This window comes from Mustela lutreola, chromosome 4 (genome assembly GCF_030435805.1).
Source record: "Mustela lutreola isolate mMusLut2 chromosome 4, mMusLut2.pri, whole genome shotgun sequence".
NCBI classification, from domain to species: Eukaryota; Metazoa; Chordata; class Mammalia; order Carnivora; family Mustelidae; genus Mustela; species Mustela lutreola.
In genome coordinates, this window is record NC_081293.1 from 56,642,096 (window position 1) to 56,655,245 (window position 13,150).

General features: G+C 45.6%; 1 protein-coding gene across 1 annotated transcript in view; it reads right to left on the bottom strand.

Annotated features, from left to right (window-relative positions):
* HK1 (hexokinase 1) overlaps positions 1–13,150 on the bottom strand; it is a 112,595-nt gene that overhangs the window by 71,430 nt on the left and 28,015 nt on the right. Inside the window, exons 3-4 of the mRNA XM_059170062.1 lie at positions 7,248–7,375; positions 3,676–3,723 (exon numbers count right to left, since the gene is read on the bottom strand). Coding sequence (XP_059026045.1) covers positions 3,676–3,723; positions 7,248–7,274 — 75 coding nt within the window. The 5' untranslated portion in view covers positions 7,275–7,375. The remainder of the gene's footprint in view (positions 1–3,675; positions 3,724–7,247; positions 7,376–13,150) is intronic.

The following is a 13,150-nucleotide window of genomic DNA, read 5'->3' on the forward strand; positions in this document are numbered from 1 at the left end:
TTAAATAATTAATTAACTCTTTAAAGACCCCCCATCTCTAAATGTGATGATATTCTGAGGTGTTGGGGATTCAAACTTCAACACGTGAATTTGGTAGTAGAGGGACACAATTCAGCCCGTAACAGGTATCATAGTAAGAAACAATTGCCAAATCCAAGATCAAAAACATTCATACCTATGTTTTCTTCTAAGAGTTTTATAATTTTAGCTACTATGTATTTCGAATTAATTTTTGTATATGGTTTGAGGTAGGGATTCAACTTCATTCTTTTGCATGTGGATATCCAATTGTCACAACATTGTTTGTTGAAGAGATTATTCTCATCCCACTGAATTGTTTTCATAACCCTGTGAAAACTGAATGATTAGAAATGTAAGAGTTTACCTCTGGACTCTCAATTCTATTCCATTAATCTATAGGTCTATCCTTGTGCTCGCTTCGGCAGCACATATACTATATAGGTCTATCCTTATGCTAGTACCATGCTGTCTTGAGAATTGTAGATTTATACATTGTAAAAACAGGAAATGCAAGTTCCTTGACTTTCTTCTTATTATTTGAGATGTTTCTTCTTATTATTCAAGATATTCTGAGTACCTTTCATCTCCATATGAATTTTAGAATTAATTTGTCCATTTCTGCCAAGATGCCAGCTGGAATTTTGATAGGGCTTGTGTTGAATCTGTAGGTCAGCTTGGGGAGTATTGCCATCTTAAGCTTTCCAATCCATGAACATGGAATGTCTTTCCATGTTTTTGTTTTTGTTTTTTTTTTTTTTTAGCTCTTTTTCAATTTCTTTCAACAATGTTTTATAGTTTTGAGAGTATAAGGGTTGGACTTCTTTTAAGTTTATTCCTAAGTGTTTTGTTCTTTCTGGTGCTATTATAAATGAAATTGTTCTCTTAATTTCTTTTTGGGTTGTTCATTGCAAATGTATAGAAGTACAACTGATTTTTCACATATCAACTTTGTATCCTGAAACCTCACTGAATGTGTTTATTCTAATAGTGTGTGTGCGTGTGTGTATCTTAGGATTGTTTATATACAAGATCACATATGAATGAACTCGGTACATGCAGCAATATGAAAATAGTAAAGCCACGTACAAAAGAGTACACATGTATGATTCCATTTACATGAGGTTCAAGAACAGGAAAATTAACCTATGGTGATAGAAGTCAGAACAATGATTCCTTCAGGACAGGGGATGGGGAAGTAGTGACTGGATAGGGACAGTCACTGGGGGGTGATGGAAATATTTTATATCTTTTTTTAAAAGAGATTTTATTTGTTTATTTGACAGAGATCACAAGTAGTCAGAGAGGCAGGCAGAGAGAGAGGAAGGGAAGAAGGCTCCCCAGTGAGCAGGGAACCTAATGCGGGGCTCGATCCCAGGACCCTGAGATTATGACCTGAACTGAAGGAGAGGCTTAAGTCACTGAGCCACCCTGGTGCCCGGAAATATTTTATAACTTGAACTGGGTTCTATAGGTATAGACATGTGTTCAAATTTCTTGACCTGACCCTTAGGATGTATGCTTTTGACTGTTAGTAAATTATACTTCAATTAAAAAAAGGCATATAGATGAGATAAACTGTTTTTAAATGTGGTGGCCTAATGGGATCATTCGCTAATGATCTCAAGGCCCTCTATATACAAAAGGATTACCTTATCATTAGTGATATATGAATAAAGCCAGAATTCAAAAAGGCTTTCCTGTTTTTTTCTCAACTTATTATATGTGATCAGATCATTTATTTCGTTTAACTCCAAGATGTGGCTGATGAGTAGCTGGTACCAGGGATAGGAAACAAGTCAGTGCTCTCATTTTCTCTTTGTTCATTAGTGGTTTTGTGTTTTTTTTTTTTTTTTTTTTAGCTTCTTATTTTTTAGTTATCTCTACACCCAACATGGGAGTCCAACCCAAGACCTCAAGATCAAAAGTCACTCTCTCTTCCAACAGAACCAACAAGTTGCTCCATTGTTCATTAGCTTTAATCCATAGTTTCTATGCAGAAATCTTCCTAAGCCACTTGCTTATTTTGTGAGGGTCAACTGAGTTAAAGACAGAGAATATGATGTGTAAAACTACTTCAACCAGGAAGTCAGAAGACGGTAATGCCTCATGATATGCTAAAAATGGCCCTGGAAACAAAGGAAGGGACCATGATGTGCCCCTTCTCATGAAGAGAGACCCTGAGCACAAAATAAAACAAGTAACCCCAACTGCAAGGCTCACCAAGCAAGGTTACCACTGTCAACCAAGCTTTAAAAAACTGTTAGCAATGGAACTTGTAAAACTTTCTTCCCATTCCAAGGAGTATCATCTTGCATACACACGGCCTCTGGGGAGCTTTCTACACTCATCCCCACTACCTCCTGGCTGGTTCCCTGGAGGCTCAAGGCTCACGCTCCTTGCTGCTGTCAGACAGAACACAAGTTAATCACATGACTCTTCAACCTAAAGATCTTTTGGGACCCCTCCATAGAGTTCCTTAACTGGACTTAAAATCCAGTGCCAGCCCAACCCAAATTCATCAGCCTCCCGTCCCACTTCCCCACCGTCAACACACTAGGTAGCCTCCCGACTTCTTCAGATCCTTCACAGATTCCGTGTTTGCCCTAACTGCTGTCTCTGCCCTGAATGTCCTTCCTGGCCTGCAGATTCCTTCATCTGCCTCAAGACCTTCTGCCAATCTCACCTCCTCTGTCCAACCTCCCTTCTCTTCCCAAGACAGGATGGATCCCTCCCCCTCGCCTGGCACTTAAAGCACATGTTACTCTATGTTGTAACTTTTTCCCTTTTTGCAGGTTGAGCTTTACTTCTCAGCCATAAATCCTCAAATGCTGGAGTCTCTAGTTCATTTTAGAAAGAACAAGAATAGGGCTGTTTGACCAGTGGAATAAGAAGCAGAACAGAGGTGGCTACGAATCAGGACCCATACTTGGAGCTCACCTGGGACTAGATAAGGGAGGCAGATGTAGCAGAAATCAAAAGTTACTGTACTTTTCTCCCAGCAAGCTGGTTCTCTAAAGCCTCCACCTCACCCCCTTCCCATGAAGTAACCCATCTCAGATTCACTCGACTGCAATGTGATAAGCACAGGAAAGCACCCACTTGGGGATTGAGAGGGAAGGTGAGGGCCATCACAGATAGAACAGAAAATTCTGATTTAGAACCACATGGGCTATGCCAATAGGGAAGATCTGAAACTTTTTTGGCCCATGTTCCAGCACAGAGGGGGTGGGTACCAAGTTCCTGGCATGCTGGATTCCACATACTGGAAAAGACAGGAGGGAAGAGACCTTCCATTCCCTCTCCCAGAGCCTCTCCCACAGTTAGGAAGCCATACAGCTCCAAGGCAGGAAGGTCCTGCATTTAGCTCAGACTCTTGGCATTTTGCTCCCAAGAAAGAATTAAGAGATGAGCCTCGAGCCTCGTAACAAAGCCGCTCCCCCCGCCCCCCCCCCCAATAAAAGATCTGCCCTGTGTGGTGGGCTGGGCCCAGGGAGGAGCAGTTGAGAAGTAAATGTTCTTCCTCCCCTGGGAATCCACCGTAGGGCTGCCTGGCTCCCTGAAAGCAAAGAATCCCCAGAGGGAATTGCCACACACTATCCCTCTTGTCTAGAAAATGTTACAGAAGGATATGGAGAGAACATTTAGGTGTCTTACCTTAGCTTCAGAAAGCGGGGGTTTGATGGGCCTTTCAGATGCGTCACTCTTAAAGAAAAACAGGACAAAATGAGGCGTGACAAAGGCATCTTAGCAACTTGTATTCACAACATGTTGCCACTCATACCTAATCAATCAGGCTCAGAAGCAACGGTAACTACAAATAAGCTCGAAATCGCTAACAACATCCTGACTGGATTAACCATCCTCTGGATGGAATACAGCAGAGCTCAGAAATGTCCTATTCGTGAGTTTAATCACATCAGCATGGATTAGGTGCTTACAATTGCACAGGTACGGTGCTGGGAAGCAGGGTTCAACTATGACAGACAAGAGTGGCTCTGCCCACAGGGAGCCCACGTTCCACAAGAGCAGACAGACGTGCCCATCCATAATGAAAGCAGAGGGGCATGTAGCAGGGCTGGGGGAACACAGGGGTCTGTCCCTGCTAAGCCCCTGGCCACACCATGTCCCCATGATTGTAGGACGCGATACTTCCCACAGGAACATGGAGGGAACACGGCCATCAAGCAGCAACCAGCTGGGTGAGTCAGTATCCTTGATGAATGAGCGTCCTGCCCTCTGTATCCCTCTTAGGACTTTCCACACCTCACGGATTTTGGAAGCTGCTCCCAGTCAAAGAGGGACCCAGGCAGATCTCTCCATGATGGCGGCTGACAGGATAAGGAGGATGTGGTACCTTGTTTGTGGAAAACAGTCATAACGCTTCTCCTCCTTGTGCCCATGCTCTGTCGTCTCCTCCCACAGTGACTCTGGATTTGGCTGTGTGTCTGGCGTTAGCCAGTAGGACAATAATACCTTCAAATACCTGTGCTAGGGCCTGCCCTCTCTTGCGGCTCTGGGACTCTTGGAACCACCACTCTTGGCACGTGAGGAGGGAGAGCCCCCCAAGAGACAGAGCACCACAGGTAACCCCACTTTCTAGAAGGGCTGCACGGCGGCCCACAGGCATGTAGCCAGTTCGTATAAGAATCAGGGTAATGCACACATCGTCTCTGAAGGGCAGAGACCATCTTTTCAACCCTTCTTGCCCTGCCTCACATAAGGTAGGTGCCCTATAAATGTTTGTTCTTCGTGAACAGAGACAATGCAACCTCTTCGTAGACTGCTATTCAAAGAAGCTCTACAGAAATCATGGTCCTACAGAAGCAAGAAAAGGCATTTTCCATAGACAACCCAAGTGACCAGGGCCATCTCAGCAAGTTTTCACGTGGCCAAAAACTGAACAGTCTGGATTTTACACCGATCCCCCATGAGAGCAAACTTGCTGCTAAAAGGCACTCTCATGAAGTCTGACAGGAGTCTATAAGCCTTTCAGAGAATTAAGAGTAAGGAAACGATGCAAAATACTGCCTGAGCTTGGAACAGCCAAGGTGCCAAGGACAAAGAAACGGAACGGACCATATAATTTGGGGCCCTTCCTTAGATCAACAGAGGGAAGTCAATATCCAGAGCACAACCATTCTAAGCTCGGAACCACTCAAAGTACCAATGTCCCCAGGCAGTTACTGGTGGCGTCCCAATCCTCATCCCCAGCCCTGGGTTTGTCCTGGAGGTAGAAAGAGCACACAGGCTCCGGGTCATAGGGACCTAAGTTTATGTCCTAGATTTGTCACTGATGAACCATGTAAAATTAGACAAGTACCTTCAGCTCTCTACGCCTCAGTTTTCCCATCTGTAAGAGGAGAATGATACCTACTTTGTTGGAACTTTGTGAAAATACAAGAAGACTGTGAAGGGCCGGGCGCAGGGCAGTTGCTCCTTGAATGACAGCAGCTACAGTGAAGATCACCAGCTCGCGGAGACCCAAGGGCAATAATCAGAACTCACCCTGGGGCCCCGTGAGAAGACAAACCCATTTCCAACTCCTGGGATTTCTGCTTGTGTCTGAGATCCTGGAGCCTGGCTTCCTGTGTCCAGACCCCCCCAGGACCCCAGAGGACCAGCCAGAGACCCAGAGGCCGTTGGGGAACTAAGTCCAAGGGCCAGCGCCAGAGCCTGCTGACTGCCACGTGGCGCCGGGGACACTGGCTGCTTTGTGCCACCTCTCCAAAGCTGGCCTGGCCTGCTGGAAGCTCTCAGTGGCATTCTGCCTGAGGCTCACGAGGCTGGGTAGGGGCACAGAAGGGGGTGGTGGGGACCGTGAGAGGTGGCAAAGGCATCCCAAGCAGACCTCCTGGTTTAGAGGTGTTCCCCCTTTCCTAGAAGAGGCAAAACTATTTTCGCCCTGATCGTGGAGTAAAGAAGAAGGAAGAGGCCCTGGGGGCCCGTGACCCAAGGGGCTTTCAGATGTACGTGTCAAGTGGGCTCCGGCTCACTGTAGCCCAGGCAGGTGCCTTGGAGTCCCGAGAAGAGACTGAGACGGGAACCCGAGCCTCCACGTAGGTGTGAGAGTGGGGTCGAACTCAGTTCTCTCAGGGGGTGTATCTGGCCTAGAAGGCAGTCTCCTCAGAGATGACAAAGGGGGTGTTTTCAAGCCAGGACTGGGGAAAGGTGCCAGCCCTCCTCACACAGAGGCGAAAGCCACTCCCAGAGCTTGTGTTCCCTCCTCCCCACTCCCACAAGCGGTCTGGGAACAAATTTCCCGCCCACAGACTGACCAGGGAAGTCTTCACAAAGCAGGCAGGCCAGGCCACAGCAGTGACCAACAGGCTTGCTCTGAGAGAACCCTATCCCCAGGACACTGCTTCAGTCCCAGCCCTGTGTGTGTCACTGGGCTAACACCCCATTGTGCCTCCATTTCCCAAACTGGAAGAGGGGGGCCTCGTAGCCCTTGCCCCAGAGGGACTGTCCACTGCACAGACTGACTGAAAATGAACCAGCTACTCAGAAGAACGTCATTTGTCCCATAAACACTTTCCCCGACTTATTTCCATACCCGGGGTTGTGGCGGTGGGGAGTAAAGCTCTCTGTTGGGGGCTGGAGTGGGTTTCTGCTTTTACGTGGCCATATACAATCTGGCCGAGGAAGGCTTCTCTTAGAAAAGGTCACACTCCTGTTTTCAACACCCATTCATGACTTTGCAGTATAACAACCTAAGAAGTGATTAACCAAAGGTGACGTTTATGACCCTTTGGGTGCCCCTCACTCAGGACCAATAGGTCAGATATGACCCAGTAAAAATTAAACTGCACAGAGAGGGATGCCTGGGTGGCTCAGTCGGTTAAGTGGCTGCCTTCTGCTCAGGTCATGATCCCAGGGTCCTGGGATCAAGTCCCACATCAGGCTTCTTGCTCAGCAAGGAGCCTGCTTCTCTCTTCTCTCTCTCCCTCTGCGTGCTTGTGGTCTCTTTCTCTCTCTCTGTCAAATAAATAATAAAATCTTAAAAAAAAAAAAAAAAAGAAATAAAGAAAGATTAAACTGCACAGAGAGAGCTAGAGGCCGGATGTGAGTGTCTCCTACCCTACCCCATGACACAACTCTGCTGTGCTCTGGGTCTGGGTTTCCCTCCTAGAAAATGGACCGAGAGGAACACCCAGTGGGAGAGTGCACTGGGCAGGCCTGGTGTGTGTGACCCCATGACCTTAGAGGAAAGCAAGGGGACAACTCACACATCCTCTCTGGCAGGTCTGCCCCATGGTGGGGAGGACCCCTGCTGTGCCCGACTTCCTTCTTCTCTGCTGGTTCTCTCTTCTCTTCTGCTCTCAGCAGTCACTCTCAGCAGTTGGGGCGGGGAGGCCTGGAGAAAAGCAAAGCCCAAAGGAGGAAGAGTGAGGGGCTCATCAACCTCACTCCCCTCCTCAACAGCTGGTAAGCGAAACACCCCAATACTGAGGACGAGGGGCAGAGAAGTGGCCCCTGTGTCCAGAAGGACCGGTAATCCTAAGTAAAGTGTCATAAGGGTTCTGGCAGGGTCTTCTTCTAGAAGACAGTCCCTGGAACCTGGTCCCCATCACCAACAGCCTCCTCTGCTTACAAAGAAGTCCAAAAAAAGGGGCTTACTTTAGGGAAGAAATCCAATAGAAATGGACATTAGCCAAGACAACTTCAAAAAGCCCAAATTTTAAGTCTGATCTTCACCAAAGTGTCACGCTTTCCTCTTAATTTAAACAGGGTCGGGCACAACCCTGGGTAAAAATCACTTCTCTAATCACAAAAGCAAAGCACACTCATCACACACACAAAAAAGTCAGAACATACAGGCAAGTAGTGTAAAAATTAAAATTAAAAATTAAAAAATCAAAATCACCCTCACTCCTTACAGAAATAAGTTCTCTTAACATTTTGGTCTGTAACCTCTCTTCTCTTTTTCTCCAGATAACCACACACCCGTAACAACACAAAAATGGAACCATGATCTTCTACTTTTTTAAAATCTACTTTTTTTCGTGTCTGTTAATAAAGATCTTGTCATTTTTTTTTAATTTGTTACACTGGGTAGAGATCTTACAGTTCATATTCAGAAAGGCTAACTCAAGAATGATATAATAGGGCGCCTGGGTGGCTCAGTGGGTTAAGCCGCTGCCTTCGGCTCAGGTTATGATCTCAGGGTCCTGGGATCGAGTCCCGCATCGGGCTCTCTGCTCAGCAGGGAGCCTGTTTCCTCCTCCTCTCTCTCTCTGCCTGCCTCTCTACCTACTTGTGATCTCTCTCCATCAAATAAATAAATAAAATCTTAAAAAAAAAAAAGAATGATATAATAATAATTCAATAAGCATCAGATATCCTAAGTCAAAATTCATAGCAATCTTTTAAAAAAAGATTTTATTTATTTATTTGACAGAGAGAGAAAGTGAGAGAGGGAACAAAAGCAGGGGGAGTAGGAGAGGAAGAAACAGGCTTCCTGCTGGGCAGGGACCCCAATGATGTGGGGCTCGATCCTAAGACCCTAGGATCATGACCTGAGCTGAAGGCAGATGCTCAACAACTGAGCCACCCAGGCACCCCTGAAATCCATAGCGATTTTATTAAGTCTCTATCATATCCTGAGTGGTTTAGAAGTATTATGTGATTTGCCTGCCAATTAGTGTGCTGCAGCGAATCCAAAACCTTCCCTACTATTTAAGGCCTTTTCAGTTTGGAGAGAGTCAGCCAAGAGCCCAGGCTTCTAAACAGTGATGTAATACTGGGCCTCCAGCCCCCAAACCCCAGTGGCTCAGGGCTGGGGAATTCTGCCAGAGCTGGTCTTTTTGGGATTCCTAGTTCCCTTGACATCCCGATCCCTCCCTGGCCCAGCTCAGGGGCATAAACAGAATTTGGGGGGTATCCTTGTTATTTGTTTACATTAAGAAAATGTGATTTAAAGCTCATACTTCATTCCTTCATCCCAAGCATTTCTGGGGGAGAAAATACACAGAACTAGGCTGTGACATATTCTTCAGGGAACTTGAAAATATCAGTACTTGTCTAATATTCACCCCCTGCTCCCATAAGAGGATAAACTTCCAGGATGCAGGGTCTTTGAGTGTGCCCCAGGACTTGGCACATGGCAAGAGTGAAACACAGTGTTGAGGTCAAGCTGCTTGGTTTGAAGCTTTACGCAGGCATGTAGTAGCTTTGGCTCTGCAAACATTACTTAATCTACCTGAACCTCAGTTTGCTCAACTATAAAATGGGGACACTAACAGTAATAATAGAGCCACATGGGAACAGGAGGTCTGAGTATGTAAATAGAGCACTTAGAATCCTGCTTTGTATCTCGCAAATACTCGATATGTATCTATTAACTATAATTATTGTTGATTGATTGGCAACGTTACTGAAATTCACAACAGTGTTGAAAGCAAAGAGGGTCATAAATGGCTTATAATTGAGACATAGACTATCCAGGGGATTGGTTTAAAGAATTCAGTCCATAGGGAGAGCAAAAGACAATTTGTTGGGGTGATACAAGATGATATCAGAACTTTTATTTATGACTTTTAAAATTTCACCCTCTAACTTTTTTAGGCTATTCTTTGTAACATACACATTATTTTAGTACATTATTAAATGTACATAATTTTCTTAAATTGAGATATAATTCCTATACCAAAATATTCGCCTTTTAGAATACATATAACACGTTTCTTCGTATATTCATAAGGTTGTGCAATTATCACCACTATCTAATCCCAGAACATTTCTATTACCCCAAAAAGGAACCCGTGTCCTCCTCAGCAGTCACTTCCCAGTCTCTCCTTCCCCCAGGCCCCAGCAATAGCTTATCTACTTTCTTTCTCTATGGATTTTGCCTATTTTGGACATTTCACTATGCAGGATTATAAATGTATAACCGAAAAAAAATTAAGATACATGTATTGGGGAATGCATCTGCAGAAATATTTTACTGATAGAGTAACATGACCAACAGGTTTGGAGAGCCCTGGCTGAGAGTGTGGAACCTTCTGGGTTTTGTCTCCGGCTCCTCTGAGTTTCCTGTACAGACACTAACACACTGACAGGAGCAGGTCCATCAACCTGTGCTATTTAAAACCCAACAGCTAACACAGGCCAAAGCAGAAAGTGATCTAAAGACAATATGCATTTTGCTTTGTAATTTATCATTTAACTTTGTTTTTATAAAAAGATCTTCTCCTGATTATGCTTATGTCAGGCTAACAGTCAAAATAGGAACACAGCCTGGGACCTGGGTTCTAATCCTCGCTCTGCCACTTACTAAAACTTCTCTGAGCCTAATTTTCCTTGTTGTAAAATGAGGGAGGTAAGAGGTGAGAAGTAATAACCTTTTCCCCTTTTGCATTAGAACTGGGTGTTAGGTTAACCCTCTGGTTCCATTCCCCCAGCTACCCGGTAATGTGTTTTGTTTTGCTTTTGTTTTTTAAGATTTTATTTATTTATTTGACAGAGACAGAGATCACAAGTAGGCAGAGAGGCAGGCAGAGAGAGGCGGGGGAAGCAGGCTCCCTGCAGAGCAGAGAGCCAGATGCGGGGCTCGATCCCAAGACCCTGAGACCATGACCTGAGCGGAAGGCAGAGGCTTAACCCACTGAGTCACCCAGGCGCCCCTACCTGGTAACCCCAAGACCTGACCTTCACTGCTCACGGGCTTATACTCACCAAATTTGTCCCACATTTTTCCTTAAAGCTCCTCTCTCCAGCTTATCTTTTAATTCAGGCGAAAGACCCTGCAGGCAGATCATCCCCGCAAGAAACTGAAACCACCTCTCACACAGTAATGAACACCCTGACAGAGCTCAGGCCAGTTTGGACTCACACCTGCATGGCTGGGCCAAATATGTGAGGAGTGACATTTCTTTTTCTCTTATGATGTGTTTATTTATTTATTTATTTATTTATTTATTTATTTGGGCTGTTGGTGGGGACAGAGGAGAGGAAGAGAGAATCCTCAATCAGACTCCACACCTGGCGTGGAGCCCCATGTGGGGCTTGATCCCATGACCCTGAGATCATGACCTGAGTCGAAATCAAGAGTCATTTGCTCCACCAACTGAGCCACCTGGATGCCCCTGTTACTAGGTAACATTTCTGATGATAAAGCTAACCCCCTGTTGTTAGATTGCTCCTGGGTTGGAAACATTATGAATACGAGATGGGATGCCACAGCTCTAAGTTTCTCTGAGTGAGATGACTCTTGTTTTGTCCCCTACAGAGACCCTGGAAATTGTCCCTATGGAGTTGTTAGAGGAGAATTTGGCTCCTGCTCGGCAGGAGGCTTTTCCAACCAGGAAAAGTGAGAGCTTCTCCCCAGTGAGAGCTTCTCCCCCCATGGACTGCTGCACAGACGCCCTCAGAAAAGAGACGGTTGGCATTGTCCTGCTCTGGTGGCTGTCTTAGAGCCCTACAGGCAGCCCAGAGCCAAGTGTGGTGGGTGGCTGTCTATGAAATCTGAACGTTTAGATCTGAAGGTCTAGAACACTCCTGATGGGGTTACGGATTAAGTTGTGCAGAGAGCCTGGCATATGGTAAGTATTGAATCAATGGCTAAATGTGCTAAATAAGTGTTGATTATTATTATTTTTGGTATTTTGTTTTATCAACATTCACTTACTCATAGTAGGCAAGAAATTATTCTAACTCCAAGAAGCCCAGGTGGGCTATCAGACTGCCAGATACAGGCCCATTATGAAACAGGAGAAAAAACCTCTCTGTGATTCTGAAAGGCAAAATTATACAAATGTCCATTCCACACAAGTATTTATTGAGCACCAGCGGCATGCCAATCTCAGTGCCAGACGAGAAGACGGAAAAGATAGACATGGTTCCTGCCTTGCAGAGCTTAGAAGAGCGTAATGACAGTGCATGTGATGCGGGGGAAGAGTGGGGTAGTTTATTCTGAATTACATATATTTGGGAATCCAAGACTTTTCAGGGTAAGAAACCAGCCTTTGGCCATGGCACAGAATCCTAGGTTGGATGAAGATTAGAGCCTCAGTGCTTACCTTCTTCCCCTGCTCACTGTACATAAGGTAGCTTGTTGCAGCCATTGGCCTGCCTCTCTCTATCCGGGCCCCTGGGTAGTTCTCAACCACAAAGACCTGACCTTGGCCAGTGACTTGCTTTGGCCAACTGGACAATGCATCACAAGAAAAGATTTGACAGATTACTCTCTTGAGTACTTACGTACAAGTTTACCCTCTCTTGTCGCTCTTGGGAACCCTGCTACTGCTGTCATGGAAAGAAGCCCCAGTGAGCCAACTGGATGACAAGAGGCCACACGAGGTAGAAACAACCATCCTAGCCCCAGTGGAGTATCTTAGCTCAGCCATCCCCCAGCCAGCCAGGAGACTAAGATGCGGGAGTAAGCCCAACCCAAACCAGCCACCCCCTGCTCAGCTCTGCCAAACCACTGTGATATTGTTGATTTATAATAAGAAATATAGATTTGGTCTTTGTCCCCATTCGTGGCACACTGCTCCTAAAATCTTTGTAATTTCCTAAGTTTTAGAGCAATGGGAGAATCTTATCTTTAAGCAGTTGGTCTTTTGTCTTCAAATAGCTCTAGTTCCTGAAATAGCTCTGGTGATAAAGATGGTGGGCATGTCTAGTTACTCAAAACAAGCCCCTTTCAACGACCCTGAGTTTGTGCTAATGAGCGTGGGGCTGGTTGCCTGGGAAACCAACCTTGTAATTTAAAGGATGGCAACTTTCTTTAAGGCAGGGGCAGGGGCTGGAGGATACATCAGTCACCGATGGGCAGTGATTTAATCACTCAAGCCTAAGTACTGGAACCTCCATAAAAATGTAAAAGGACAAGGTTCAGAGAGTTTCCAGGTTGGGGAATATGAGGAGGCAGGGGCGGGTGACCACCCGGCTGTGCACCCTTTCCCACATCCCTTTCTTTATGTGCTTTTTCCATTTGGCTGTTCCTCAGTTACATTCTTTTATGATTATGGAGTAATCCAGCAAGTAAACTGCTTTCCTGAACTCTGAGTTGCTCTAGCAAATTAAGCGAACTGGGGGAGGGGGGACTGAGACTCTACAGCCAATGGGTCAGAAGCACAGGTGACAACCTGGCCTTGGGATTGGCATCAGAAAGGGGGGGAGGGAGAAG